Source organism: Eptatretus burgeri, chromosome 14 (genome assembly GCF_056783735.1).
Source record: "Eptatretus burgeri isolate ZD-2024b chromosome 14, Ebu_testis_v1, whole genome shotgun sequence".
Classification (NCBI taxonomy): Eukaryota; Metazoa; Chordata; class Myxini; order Myxiniformes; family Myxinidae; genus Eptatretus; species Eptatretus burgeri.
This window is the reverse complement of record NC_140974.1, coordinates 27800598-27815123: the sequence shown is the minus strand read 5'-3', so window position 1 is coordinate 27815123 and position 14526 is coordinate 27800598. Positions and strand designations below refer to the sequence as shown.

Sequence of the window (14526 nt, the reverse complement as noted above, 5' to 3'; positions counted from 1 at the left end):
ACCAATGGAATTAAGTCTCCGTCTCAGATCCTTGGTCAGAGTCCAAGTCTCGCATCCATAGAGCAAGACTTGAAGTACCAAGGACCTGAAGACTCGGACTTTCGTCCTCCGCACAGGTACCGGCAGCGCCACACCCAATGATCCAGTGAATCCATGACTCCCCAGGCCCGACCCAGACGTCTATTGACCTCTGACTCACAGCCAGCAGAGACATGAATATCACTGCCAAGGTAAGTGAATCTCTCCACGACCTCAACATCCTCACCACAAACAGACAATGACAGGACAGCAGCATCCAAGATGTCAACGAAAGCCTGGATCTTAGTTTTGAGCCAAGAAACCCGTAATCCCAGCGGCTCCGACTCCTCATTCAGCACCTCGAGGGCCCCCAAAAGGATATCTAAAGTCTCCGCAAAGATGACTGCATCATCTGCAAAATCAAGATCTGAGATCTTTACATTCCCAAACGATGCACCGCAGCTTGATCTCTCCGACATCCTCCCTAAAATCCAGTCCATACAAGTGCTGAAAAGTGTGCGGGCCAGTACACGCCCCTGACGAACTCCAGTAACAACTGGAAATAAGTAAGAGATGGTACCACCACACTTCACAGCACTCTCATTACCAGAGTAGAGTTCAGACATCAGATCAATCAGTTTTGGTGGCACCCCAGGAAGACGATGAATGCTCCAGAGGACATTCCGATTCACTGAATCAAACGCTTTACAGAGATCAACATAGGCTGCAAGCAGCCCCTGCCGAAACTCTCGTCTGCGTTCGGTGAGGACACGAAGAGCAAGGATACGGTCAATCGTTGACCTATTTGGTGTAAAGCCTGACTGCTCTGGACGGTGGTGCTCAAGCAGATGGTGGCGAACCCTATCAAGAATTATCCGAGCAAAGACCTTGCCCGGCACTGAAAGCAGCGTCACCCTTCGTAGTTGTTGCAGTCTTGGCGATTACCCTTCCCTTTCCAGAGAGGAACAACAAGGCCCCTCTTCCAGTCAGTTGGGATGATGCCTGTGTTCCAGGCAGAGCACAAAACTGCATGCAACGACACGAGTGCAGCATTTCCACCACCCTTGAGAATTTCAGCATGGATGCCACAGATCCCTGGAGCTTTGCCCCGTTTCAACTGGTTCACCGCAGCCCGTGTTTCCACAAGCGAAGGTGGACCACAGTTGATTCGAGGGTCAGCAACAGGAATTGTAACACCCTTGACGTCCAACTCGACAGCTGGGGGATCAGCCTGGTACAACCGCTAAAAGTAACCGGCCCAGCGGGCCTTCACTTCAGACTCCTCTGTCAAGAGCCTACCACTCTCTGCTCTAACTGCAGTGCTCCGAGGGATGGGCTTGGATGAATGCAATGCGCGAATTCCCCTGTAAGCGGGATGAGAATCACCTGTCCACAGGTGATGCTCTACCCCCTTACAGATTCCTCGCACATAGGCCTCCTTGTCCATCCTCAGTGCACGTACAGTTTTACGCTTCAGCTCCCTGAACAGCTCAGCTCTGCCATTCACCCTGGCCCTGCGACTCTTGTCAATGGTATCCAGTGTCCCTTGAGAGACAAAATTCTTCTTTGCCCTGCGGTGAGTTCCAAGACATCCACCGGCAACATCAAGGACGGTGGTCTTGAAGGCACTCCACAACTCTTCAGGACCCCCCAAAGCACCCAGAACACCCAAGTGTCCACTCAGCCTGTTCGCAAACTCCTCAGCTACTCTCTCATCCCTGAGCTTGCCAACATCCAGCCTAGGCTGGGATGGTACCATTCTCCAGGATTTAAGGTGCAGCTTTAGAGTTGCTACAACAAGCCTGTGGTCAGTATTGAGGAACTGAGCACTCCGCTAGACCCTGCAGTTCTGGATCATCCTCCAACGACCGTCAATGAGGACATGGTCAATCTCCTTTGCCACACCGCCAGCGTTGGAATACCAAGTCCAGCGATGAGCTTGTGGGCGCTGAAACCATGAACCAGCCACCCTAAGTCCATGACTTCTTGCAAAGTCAAGGAACTTAGTGCTATTCTGGTTCATAGTTCCTGACCCATGGGGACCATCACACACCTCATAACCATCCCTATCAGTTCCAGTCAATGCATTGAAATCCCCCAAGACGAGAAGTGTATCTCGTCTGGGGCACTGATCAACCACAGACTCGAGCGTGGCATAGAATGCATCCTTCACGGTGAGATCACTCTCCTCAGTCGAAGCATAAACAGAGACCAGGGAAATGACACCTAAGGAGTGACGAATCCTTAGTCTCATAATACGCTCGTTGACCGGTGTTACCTCAATTATCATTGGGGTCCACTTATTGGACACAGCTACAGCAACTCCTTGGGTATGGTAACCATCAGAGCGACCAGACCAATAGTAGATGTAACCACCCAACCCACCATTATCTCACCGCAATCCGGTCTCCGAGCCTCAGAGAGAACTGCAATCCCGATGTCCAAACGCTTGAGCTCAGATGATAACAGAGACAGGTGATCATCCTCTCTTAGGGATAGGACATTGCAGGCACCCACCCGAAGGGACCGCCTCAGGTTAACCCAAGGAGACCGCCGTCTGGCGGACGACACCTCAAATGTCAGTTGCAAATGACATTCCAACATTATTATTTACCGCATATTAAAGACAGTAACTCAGTAATAAGGTTAATTTAGTTGTGACACTTACCAAAATAATCTTGAGTCTCGAACGAGAAGGGCGCGTGTAAGAAAAGGCCAAATAATAAAAAGACCAGTTGATCGTCCCCGCTCGCTTCCTTTTTTGTACCCAACTCCTTTTTTATTACTTGTAATTTTGTCAAACATCCCAGAAAAAACAAAAATCGCACCATGTCAGAAGGAAGTTGTGTAGTGAAGCACCTACAATGCTTAAAAAGTGGCCCCATTGTGGACTGACGGTTACTTCCCAAACAGGCGAGGTGACCTTACTGTCCTGATGCAAATAAACAATAACACAAAAAACTAAAAACAACAACACAAGAAAAACTAAACAACAACAAACTCTTGTCGAATGAAACATGGCGTGTTCGAAGGATTCTTCTTCTTCTTCTTCTTCACTTCTGATAGACGGATGGAAGGAAGGACATGAGGTTCCATTGAAGCAGTTTGCACCAATTATGCTCTATTTTCTTATTTCCAATTTGCTGACTACAGGAACAGTACTGTAATTCGCTTGAAATTTGACTTGCACACATGATATGTTTTCTGTGTATTTGAATTTTTAAATTATCCATCTCGGGGGCCGGTGCCAAAGGAATGGTCTGCCCCAGGTACCAAATACTTGAGTCTCTAGGTACGCCTCTGATGAGACAGGAACGCAGGAATCAAACGAAAACGGCAAACTGAAATGAACTACGAACACTGGAATGAGACGCCAACCCCTCACTTCCTCGTCTTTGAGTTTAGTTTCCCAGCAAGCCGTGCGCTCATTTTTGCCTACACCCTCTCTTTGAGACATCGTTGGCTACAACCATTGGTCAGCAAACGGAGGGTGGGTCATTTGCGCAGTTCAACCACTCCGTGCACTTGCGTTTTCACACGCCGCAGGAAAATTGTCCTCAGAAGTGTCGATAGTGATAGATGACAGATGCAACAAAACAAATTCGCCGCCCCTCAAAAAAAGTGCCGCTCAGGCGACTGCCCCATTCGCCTCCCCCTTCTCCCCTCTTGTTACGCCAGTGAGGGAGAGGCAGGGAGTGATCTAATGGAGATGCACACAGTGACCCAAAGGGGAAGCAGGAAGAAATCTAAAGTCCATCTTTTATGCACTACTGAGCTGATTTTGCCCTGGAATTTTTGTTCTTATTTAATTGCTTTCTGTATTTTGTAAGGTTCTGTCTGCATCTAGATGTTACATTTTTGTGCACCATTTCTCTGTGTGGTTCAGCCTTTCAAGCTATCCTCCTTCCACTTTTTGAGCCAAGGCTTTACACTCATTGGCTACTATTATCCGCCATATAGCTCAAGAACTCTGTGTTCATAATACTATCGCTATAATGTATATTTCTAGATAATGTGGCAAATTGTAATTATATTATAGTAGATGCATTCTAACAAAATTAATCAATATATCATTCCGTCAAGCATTTACTCCCTCGTTTGTTCGTGTATCTTTTGTGCTTCTCATGGAAATCATGAGTTTGTTGAGAAAAATTTAGGTAAAACACATTGACCGTCGTTTTGTATGAAGCTGAGCCCTCGATGAGATGGTGTGATTGACAACATGTAAAATCAACACAGGGGAACTTTCATTCACATGCTACAAGTACACACACACACACACACACACACACACACACACACACACACACACGCACACATCTTCCCCTTCAAAACGACAGCACCGGTTTGTTAAAATCCACAAGCAAGTGCAAACAGATGTAAAACCAAAACAAATACCCAATCAAGGGAACAGGAACAGAATCTGATAATGGAAACCAAAAACACTTCACTTTCCATCCTTTTTATTTTCTTTTCGACAGGCACAACGGAATGAACGTGAATCAATCCGTCAAAAGCTGGCACTTGGAGGCTTCCTGGACGAGGGTCCGGGTCTGTACACGGGATGCAGTCGCAGTGGCAAGCCGAGCCTTTCATCCAGGTAAAGAGGATAAACCGCCAGGCTGATTTAGGTCCCAACTCACAATCAACTCTCCATGGACCTTGTAAATATTCTGTCTGGAGACAAAAGTATTTTCCTTCATTTACTCGTAAAGCAATATCCTCCCAATTCTTGGTATGCATATTGAACATGATATCATGTCACCTGTTTTATAGTGATGTCCAGTTTTACCATCAGTGTGGGTCTTTTTTGCCAATCTATTATATCTTACAACCCACTGGTCTGTTTCTACCTGTGGAAAGTAAAATGTAGGAACAGTTCACTCGTGTGTTAGAGATTTTCTTAATTTAATCTGAGAACACCGTTCTCGAAAAAGTTTTATTCACTTATTATTTCACCTGTTGTTTCACCAATGTAATGTGTTGATATAATTTGTATACAATGATTTAAACTTTTTATTTTTGTGTTTAACTCGCATAATAATCTTGTTTTGTCCTAAAGTCAGCTGTTCACCACCATCTCAAATCTTCCCCAATCCAAACCAATGATCTTTTCTACCCTCGTTGTCCCCCGCCCACCTCCCCCGCCCCACCCCAATCCCTCCTCATTCCAGATTTCCAGCTTTCCCTCCTGAGAGTTTCCTTCTGTGTCCGTCTTGTCCACCTCATACATCTTCTCCTGGTTCTCATTCCTTCCTACACCCATTGTTTGTCTGCCTTCCCTTGTCTTGTTTTTCAGTTCTGCTGTTGGTGTCACCCCCCCCCCCCATTCCTAGGCTACACTTTGGCTTGAAAGGCAATGGCAAACCACCCAGGGTATCATTTGCCTAGAACTGGCTTTGGCCGTATCGTCATTCCTATTAGAACATATTATTTACGAGGAGAGGTACCCGCACCTTGTGCGGAAGGAATTTAGAGTTTAGAAAAAGAGAGCCAGGTACTATGTATAATTCCAATTAATTCATCACATATAATTTAACAGGCAATACTGTAATACCGAGATGGTATTCATAGAATACTTGCCTTGCACAGTCAACGGTTTTGAAGACATAGAGGTGCAACGTTTTTCGGTTTTTCCAAGATGGCACCTGTACCGCATGACCGATGACATCATGATTACCATTATACTATTCTTCAGGAGGAGGCGCTCCTATGGTGAACATTTTGTGTCCATCGGACTAACAGTTGTAGAGGAAATTTATTTTTTTCATACTGATCAGATCAAGCATTGTACTTGTCAAATTATGACGTCATAATGAAAGCACCGATGGCATCATCATCAGCGTATGTTATTCCCCATTGGGAGTGCTTAACTGTGAGCTATTGTTCAATTTTTTTCCATTGAGTGGATTGGGAGATGTAGAGGTATAATGTTTTTTTTCCAAGATGGCGTCCGTACCACGTGACCGATGATGTCATAATTATGAATACAAAACTTGTACAGGCGGAGGTACTCCTCGAGTAGCATTTCGTGTCAATAGGATCAATGGTTGCCAAGAAAATGAATTTTTAAAATGCAGACGCACACATGCACGTACACCACATGTATGCACGTACGCCACACGTTCGCATGTACGACACATACGTATGTACGCAACCGAATACCGAACCCTGCTTTTCACTTCGTGAGTGCAGGGTAATAATGTAATAATTAATGCAATATACATATATACAGGGTGTCCCTAAAAAAATGACATCATTTGAAACTTGAATATCTAAGTAACTACATGACCCAGGCAAACAAAAGTAAATAGGCTTCATGTTGAACAATAAAAGATTTATTTATCAAAATTCGAACAAGAGATTCAGAGGGATTTAGATTTTATAACCGTTTTCTCAAAACTTCACAAATGCTCAATATGCGCACCGCCTGTGACACGACACACGTCAAGTCGGTCTTCCAGCTCCTGCCAAACACGCTGTAGCATGTCTTGCGTAACATTCTCCAGCGCCTCAGTGATTCTCTGCTTAAATTCCTCTAGGCTTGTAGGAAAAGGGGGGATATAGACCAGTCCTTTCACATAGCCCCATAGAAAAAAATCACAAGGTGTCAAGTCAGGTGAACGTGGTGGCCATTTCAACAGCACATTGTCATTATCACTGGCATAAGCCTGGTGTTGGCGCGGTGGTTAGGGCAGCAGCTTGGGATCCAAAGGTCCTGAGTTCAAGCCCCGTTGGGCCACTGAATGAATACACCAGGGGGTTGACTCAGCCTGTCATCCTTCCGAGGTCGGCGAAATGAGTACCAGTATACTGGGCCGGTGTATACCCCGGTTAAAATAGGTGTACCATATCCCTGTGTCGTAAGAGGCGACCAGGGTTGCGTCAGGAAGGGCATCCGGCATAAAACATGTGCCAAATCACTATGCGGATCATACGGATGATCCGCTGTGGTGACCCCTAAAGGGAGCAGCCGAAAGAAGAAGAAGATTGTCAATATCACTGGCATGCCCAATCCATCTTCCTGGTAGATTCTCATTGAGATAAGAATTAAACATTCAACTTAGTTTTTACACATTTTGTTAAAATTTGAGATCATTTGAGCGAGAATTATCTATGTTATTAGATTACGAAATGATGTCATTTTTTTAGGGACACCCTGTGTGTATATATATATATATATATATATATATATATATATATATATATATATATATATATATATATATATATATATATATATATATATATATATATATATATATATATATATATATATATATATATATATATATTGTTGTAGATTTCCGTCCGCCGGCATGCAGACGACCGCTTCTAGCCAATGGCGGTCGCTCTCGCCCACCGAACGGACAATCCTGTCGCAAACTTCCGCATCAAACGCCGGAATCCCGCTACGGGTGTGTTTTGAACACACCACAGCCTAGTCAACACTCTACCCGCGCTACAGGGTCAATCGCCGAATTGTCGATATACCTAATTAATCACGTGGGCAGACTACCGAGAGACTGTACCTCAACGGGGCCTGCTTGAAACAAGCCGCTTAAGCTGCTTGCTTCGTTTTGGGATAACCGAGCGAGGTATTATCACGCAGCCCTGTTGGACCCGATCACTTTATCCGCTATTTCAAAGCCAACTATTATTCCGAACTCAATACGGCAGTTCAATGCAGAAAAATGGACGCAACGAACGGGTTAACATTTCACACAAGCGCATTTATTTGCAATGGCACGTATGCAGGCATGCACGTAATCAGGCGAGGCAAACAAAAGCAATACACGACAAGCATGTAATGAATGGGGGTAGGGACAAGATGCGAGCAATAAAAATAACTACCACCATTCTATTAATTACGTACACTTATACAGTTCTACTTACGGACATGGCGCCACAACATTCATTGAAAAGCAACAAAGAAAAACCCCAGGAAAGACGAGGGGTAGACTAGACCTCTTGGGTCTTTATTTCATGGAGCTGTGATGACCGCAGAGCTCCGCGAGGCCGGGCTGGTTACCTTCGCATTTGAGGTGCCTCGCTGAGGGTTGGCGGTTGGTTGGTTGTGGTTGGCGTCGTGGAGAAGGTGGCTGTGTGAGGGCAGTTGTGGAGGAGGTGGTTGTTGTGGTTGAAATGTGGTTGGCGTTGTGGAGAAGGTGTTGGTGGTGGAGGTGGTTGTTGTGAAGCAGTAGATGAGAGCGATGTTGGTGGTGGATGTGGTTGTTGTGAAGTAATTGGACCAAAATAACAATAGCAAAAGAAAAACGGCTAACTCAAAGATGACAGCCCAGTACACGAATAATTGCCTGTTAGACATCAGTGGGGAAATATATCTGAACACAGACTTATCGACATAACTGATCTAAGGACCTATTTGGTGCTCTGTGAATTTCCACAGCCATAACAATATATATATATATATATATATATATATATATATATATATATATATATATATATATATATATATATAACGAAAAGCTGACCGGGCGTAGTGGCGTGCGCCTGTAATCCGGCTACTCAGAGGCTTCGGTTAGAGGATCGCTTGAGGATGGGAGCTCTGCGTTGGGCCGTGCGTGCTATGAGAGGGTGTAGGGCAGCCCGGAATCATGTCGAAACCCAATCCTTATCCCTGTGTCGTAAGAGGCGACCAGGGTTGCGTCAGGAAGGGCATCCGGCGTAAAACCTATGCCAAATCGGTATGCGGATCATAGCGGATGATCCGCTGTGGTGACCCCTAACGGGAGCAGCCAAAAGATGAACAACAACATCACGAAAAGCATGGTGAAGCTATGAGTCAGTCCGGGAAGCCGTGAAGACTACTGTATGTGCCTATTAATCATGTCCTGTTTGAACGTTAATTCACCAAGACCCAAAAGACCCTGAAGACTCAAAAGTCCCAAAAGACCCAAAAATACCTCAAATACCCCAAAGAGTCAAAAGACCGAAAAGACCCCAAAAACCCAAAAATCCCTGAGGACTCAAAAGTCCCTAAAGACCCTAAAGTCTCTGAGGACCCAAAAGTTCCTGAGGACACAAAAGACCCTGAAGACCCCAAATACCCTGAAGACTCAAAAGTCAAAAAAGATGCAAAAGACCGACAAGACCCAAAAGTCCCCAAAGACCCGGAAGACCTCAAATACCCAAAAGATCCAGAAGACCCAAAAGACCCCAAAATCCCCGAAGAACCAAAAGTCCCTGATGACCCAAAAGTCCCTGAAGACCCTAATGTCCCTGAGGACGCAAAAGACCCTGAACACCCAAAAGACCCTGAAGACCCAAAAGCCACTGAAGACCCAAAAGACACTGAAAACCCAAAAAGACCCTTTCGACCCCTTACACCCTTCAGACAGCTTCGACCCTCGACCATTTATACCACTTGGACCTTCTTATATCATAAATAAATTTCAAATAAATATAATATCACCAATATTACAAATATATTTGTAGAAAATAAATATTTGTATTATGATTGGTGTAAATCACGAGAACACAGCAAATCTGTAACGTCAATCTCTGCAAAGACGTGTGGAGAGGCGAGTGTAGTGAGCAGATCCACGCGAGTTTAATATAAAATAACAGGTAAATTAGGTAATAGTATGATCCAATAAGGCAATACTACACAATAATGACAACTATAGTGCCTCTGGATAAGAGAACATTTTGAGTCTGGTTGTTGGTGCCAGAATTGTGAACTTGGCGATGTAGATAAGATTTGTAATACTGCATACCCCCGAGCGTTGCTAGACGATACACATTTATATCGAGAAAAATCAGTCTTCCCACCACCCTGAACCCCCTACCTTTAGATTTGAAAATGTTTTCTTGCATCTATATTTACCAAGAGGATTCCATCGGTATGCAATATGATGGGGTTACTACCGGTGGGGCCAATTATATCGATGAACAGATATACAGAAAATACAACTACATATTATTTATTAAAATATTTCCCCCCCATCCAGGATAGCTCAGGTAAATGTATAATAACTTCTGAAGTGAGTGGTTCTGGGTTATCCTCAGCATAATTGAATCTCTATGGATCTTTATCCTGCAGGTGCAGCAGTGGGATTGCATTCCGGTATTTGGAAAAAGTAAACATTAAACAGGCTGTATCATTTGTGATGTAAATAGCAGTGTTAGTGTTTTGGTGTATTTTGAAACCGTAGGTGTTTATCCCAGTACCATGGCCACATATTCCCCACATCAGTAAAATTCCACATTTCCCACATTGCTCCAATGTCTTCTCTTTCATTTTTAATCAATTATATTTCAGGAAAAACACATTATTTAGGATTATTTAGCTTCACCACATGTTCTGAGTTGTATGGTTTCCTGTACTTGTAAAATTGGTTGAGTTTACTCAATTGGCACTATATTCTCTCATTAATTAAACACATTGTTTGTAATTACCATTCCATTCCCTTCGTTGCTTTCCTTTTGGCCTGAGCTGCCACTGATGTGTATTGATCACCACATTAGAGATTTCAGCAGACCACGAGATTGATCAAAAAATGTGTTTTGGGTAACAACTCTCTTGTAATCTGTAACAAATAAGTTAACACCCCTTGATAATCATTCTTTAGATATGGAATTCTTACCTTGTGCTATCTTGTGCCACCATATGCCACCATGTGCCATGATTATAGCCGAAAATACCTCGTTCGAATTTTGTTATAATTCATCTCCATGTTTCGTGGAATAATGTTTCCAAACCTTGGAGAGTATGCAGGAGAAGAGGGAGCTTGGTGTTGGCTTAACGGTTAGGGTGGCTGGCTTGGGATCTTAGGGTCCTGAGTTGAAGCCTCATTGGCTGCTGAATTAATACACCAGGTGGGGTTGACTCAGCCTGTCATCCCTCTCAGGTCGGTGAAATGAGTACCAGTGTACTGGTAGAGGGGCACAGCATCAGTGGCACAGCCATGCCACAACAAAATGATAGCTACCTGGCAGCCAAACTGCCATATGGAAGTAGAAGAACTAGAAGAAGTAGAAGAAGGAGACGAGGAAGGAGTGGAGTGTGTGTTGTTTGTGTTAAATGCTACAATTCCATCCCCCAGTTTCCTAATGCATGGGGTTCAAAACCATGCTTGTGGGAAAGGAAGATCTTGGAATTGTGCGCCATGCTCTGGAAACCAGACAAAACGGATTGGAGGAATAAGCATCGTATCCCGGAAGTGTCCATTACTTTCAGGGTAATGGTGAATCATAAGAACATATATTCTGTCTCCAATGACGTTCAATCACTCACAAGATGTAATGTACGACACGGAACCAGAACATATTCCGTGAAATGTTTGCACACCATGATTCCTCCTCTGGGAACCTGCATGGCAGAAACATGACAGAAATGATCCTTTATCAAGCTTTCACTTGTCAATCTCTGCAGACCAGTGTGACATCCATCGTGCAGACATTTTCGGACTTTTGTGTGGTCGTCATCCCCAAGGATAAAATGGCACCACCAGCTATATTGTGGAATGGTATAAGGCTCATCTCTGAAGTTTGGAACACCTCATGGTCTTCATGTGGGACTACGCAAATAATGTTTCAGGTGCTAAATGCCCTCTGAAGAGAACGGGGTGAGGGGAGGAGGGTGAGAGGGAGAGGAAGGAGAAGGATAGGTGGTGGGGGAGGGAGGATAGAAGGGGGGACATCACATATTCACAAATACAGACCATGAGACCCAAGTCATAACTCATGGTCTTGTGGTTAGGCAATCATCAGTTACACTGTGGGTCTTACCGTCTATTAGTGGGCACATGATGCTCCTCTCCAACGTCCCCCATTATATCGCCCCCCCCCCCTCTCCATCCTCTTGGTTGACTTACCACCCCTACCAGATTGTAATTTGGTGTGATTGGATGTAAATACGATTAGACTGTGAGAATCTGTATAACTAGAATCACAGACATTGCGATATGTCTCCCCTAATTTACACACCTCATCAACAAATGTCATTGTAGATTTTGACCTTTGACCCATAAAAAAATCTAAACTGCCTTCTTGAAAACCTAATAATTAAAACTGAAGAAAATTCATCAAAACAAATATTACAAAATATTGGTCAATGCAAACAGTATTGCTGAGTGGCCACATTAAACAGGTGGCCACATAATCAAGGTGATTGCAAATTGCAAAATATTGGTCTTTACAAATCTTAATGATGAGTATTTTGTTCACAAGACAGGTGGCCACATAATCTGCCTTATTACATAATGTTGGTCAATGCAACCAATATTGCTGAGGGTGGCCACATAATCAAGGTGATTGGATAATGCAAAATATTACTGGATGCAAATCTGGATGCAGAGTAATGTGGCCCGATAAGACCGATTTGCCACATGTCCAAGGTTTACTAATGATCAAAAAGGTAAAAGGTCAAATCAGTTGCTAAAAGGTCAACACGACTTAATTCTCAAAAAGGCTTCGAGAACACCCCAAGGTGCATCGCCATCTATTTGTGAACACAAGCATTTTACAAGTTAAAGACACCGGACCAATGTCGACCGGCTGTGGTGTAAGGTATGTTTGTATCTTGTCTTGGCTGGATTTTATTTTCTACAGGGTCGAAAAAGGCTCAAGCAGAATCTGCAACACAAATCACATGCACACATGCAGACAAATGTATGAGACAACACTGGATCTGATTTAGGACAAACACAGCTGCTGAGCTTGCGAGAAGTGAAGTAACTTGGCGAGGCACTCTGGCCGGTGATGGCATTTTTGTAACTTTGCTTTCTCTCTCTGCACTCATTTGGACAATTGAGCAGCAATACCCTCATCTTCTTGGATGCCAATCTATGGTTATTTGTCTGTTCTCTGCCATTTAAGTGCTAATTGTCAAATGAGGAAGAAGCATGTACTATTTTTAGTGTCTGGTATGACTCGGCCAAGGTCGGAATCCATTCCCTGACCTCAAGATGGATTGTTAATGGATTGTTGCAATTTTGATCTTTGACCCTTGTGTAATCCCAAAAATGACTTTCATCTGAAGTGTTTCTCCGCATCCCCATTGGGGCTGTTTGAAAGCACCTTTTGTACTAAATCCCAACACAAGGGAATGGTAACATGTGTGGTTTTAGTGTTTCACCTTTGGCCTCTTAAAATTGTGATGGGACTGAAGTGGAACAAATAAATGTTTATTTGGTACATATCGGTGAATGCATAGGGGATTGATGACATGAGTACTCTTTGTGCATCAGGCTGCAGAGTGGAATGAACCTGCAGATCTGCTTCGTCAATGACAGCGGAAGTGACAAGGAAAGCGATGGAGATGAAAGCAGCAAAGTCGACTCGAGTCCTATGACGCCTCCTTCTCCGATTGTGAGATTTTTCCTCTTCTGTCACCGACAATCCTTGTAAATTTGTTCCAAGCAGAAGTGTTTCCCTGTTCTGTTTTGTTTTTGTTTTGTCTCATCCTAATTGTTTTGAAAATCAGGTCTGAATAAAACCACTGAATGGTGAAGGCCCTGACAGCCACTGTCACAGGCGGTTTACTACATTTTAAGTAACAGATGGGAATGAATTGTGGAGCACGCCATCCTTCAAAGTGAATGATAGTCGGCTCTTTCAGTAGCTTGCACTTGTTTATGATTGTTAAATATTCCGCATGTCTTTTTGTAAAGAACCAGACTACATGATTGAACCCTGGTTGAATTCCAATTTCCCTTTAAAGGTAAAGACTGTAGGGTCTACAAAGTACCATTCATCCTCATTGGGGCACTTCTTAGTCTATAACTGCCACAGTTGACTTTTCCGGCTTTAATGGGAGATTCGATCAGGGAAGGAAATGTAAGTTGTGTGAAAGTTTACAAAATCTGACATTGATGAAACACTTTTAAAAGGAGGGTAACCTCAGGCCTTTTCACTTTTTTTTTTCTCCAAATAAGTCAGATAACGATTGCACTAATTATGCCTCCCTCCCCAACTGTGGTGCTCGGTTATTCTTGCACACCCTGTTCATAACAGAGCAAGCAGAGCTCTTCTTACTCGGAGCGTGGATTGGCCGGATCGGAGCCAGGCACCGACTCGGAGGCAGAATCTCTGGAGGAACTCGACTTTCTTGGCCGACAGCGCAAGCTCCAAGTGAGTTCCAAACTAAGCCTTACCAATCCTCATTAATTAAAAATTTATTAACTTTGCTCTCCGAGAGCTTTGTAACCAAAGCAATCTCCTAATGCCAGGTTTTTCTACTTATACATTTTAGTTGGACTTCAAGCATGAATAAACTGGTCAGTTGATAATACGCTCTGACTTGTGAGGACTCAGCTGATCTGTATCTAGTGGACAAAAAGTATTTTTTTTTTTCGGGTTAGGGTTCGATTTGGAAAAGAAGGATGGAATGTAAAAGGCAGACAAGGGCCATACAGAACAATATGAGCCTGCATTGAAAAAGAAGCAGGTAGACAGAGCTGACAAGGTTATTGAAGATAGGTGTGTATGAGAATACAAGGTCTTCACTGGTGCTTGATATTTCTTAATTATGTAAACCAT

General features: G+C 43.7%; 1 protein-coding gene across 6 annotated transcripts in view; it reads left to right on the top strand.

The window, feature by feature from the left end:
• Window positions 1-14526, top strand: part of SCHIP1 (schwannomin interacting protein 1) — a 196437-nt gene that overhangs the window by 159994 nt on the left and 21917 nt on the right. For all 6 annotated transcript variants that reach the window (XM_085854188.1, XM_085854192.1, XM_085854191.1 and 3 more), the window contains 3 exons: window positions 4500-4618; window positions 13236-13356; window positions 14002-14118. In XM_085854188.1, coding sequence (XP_085710314.1) covers window positions 4500-4618; window positions 13236-13356; window positions 14002-14118 — 357 coding nt within the window. The remainder of the gene's footprint in view (window positions 1-4499; window positions 4619-13235; window positions 13357-14001; window positions 14119-14526) is intronic.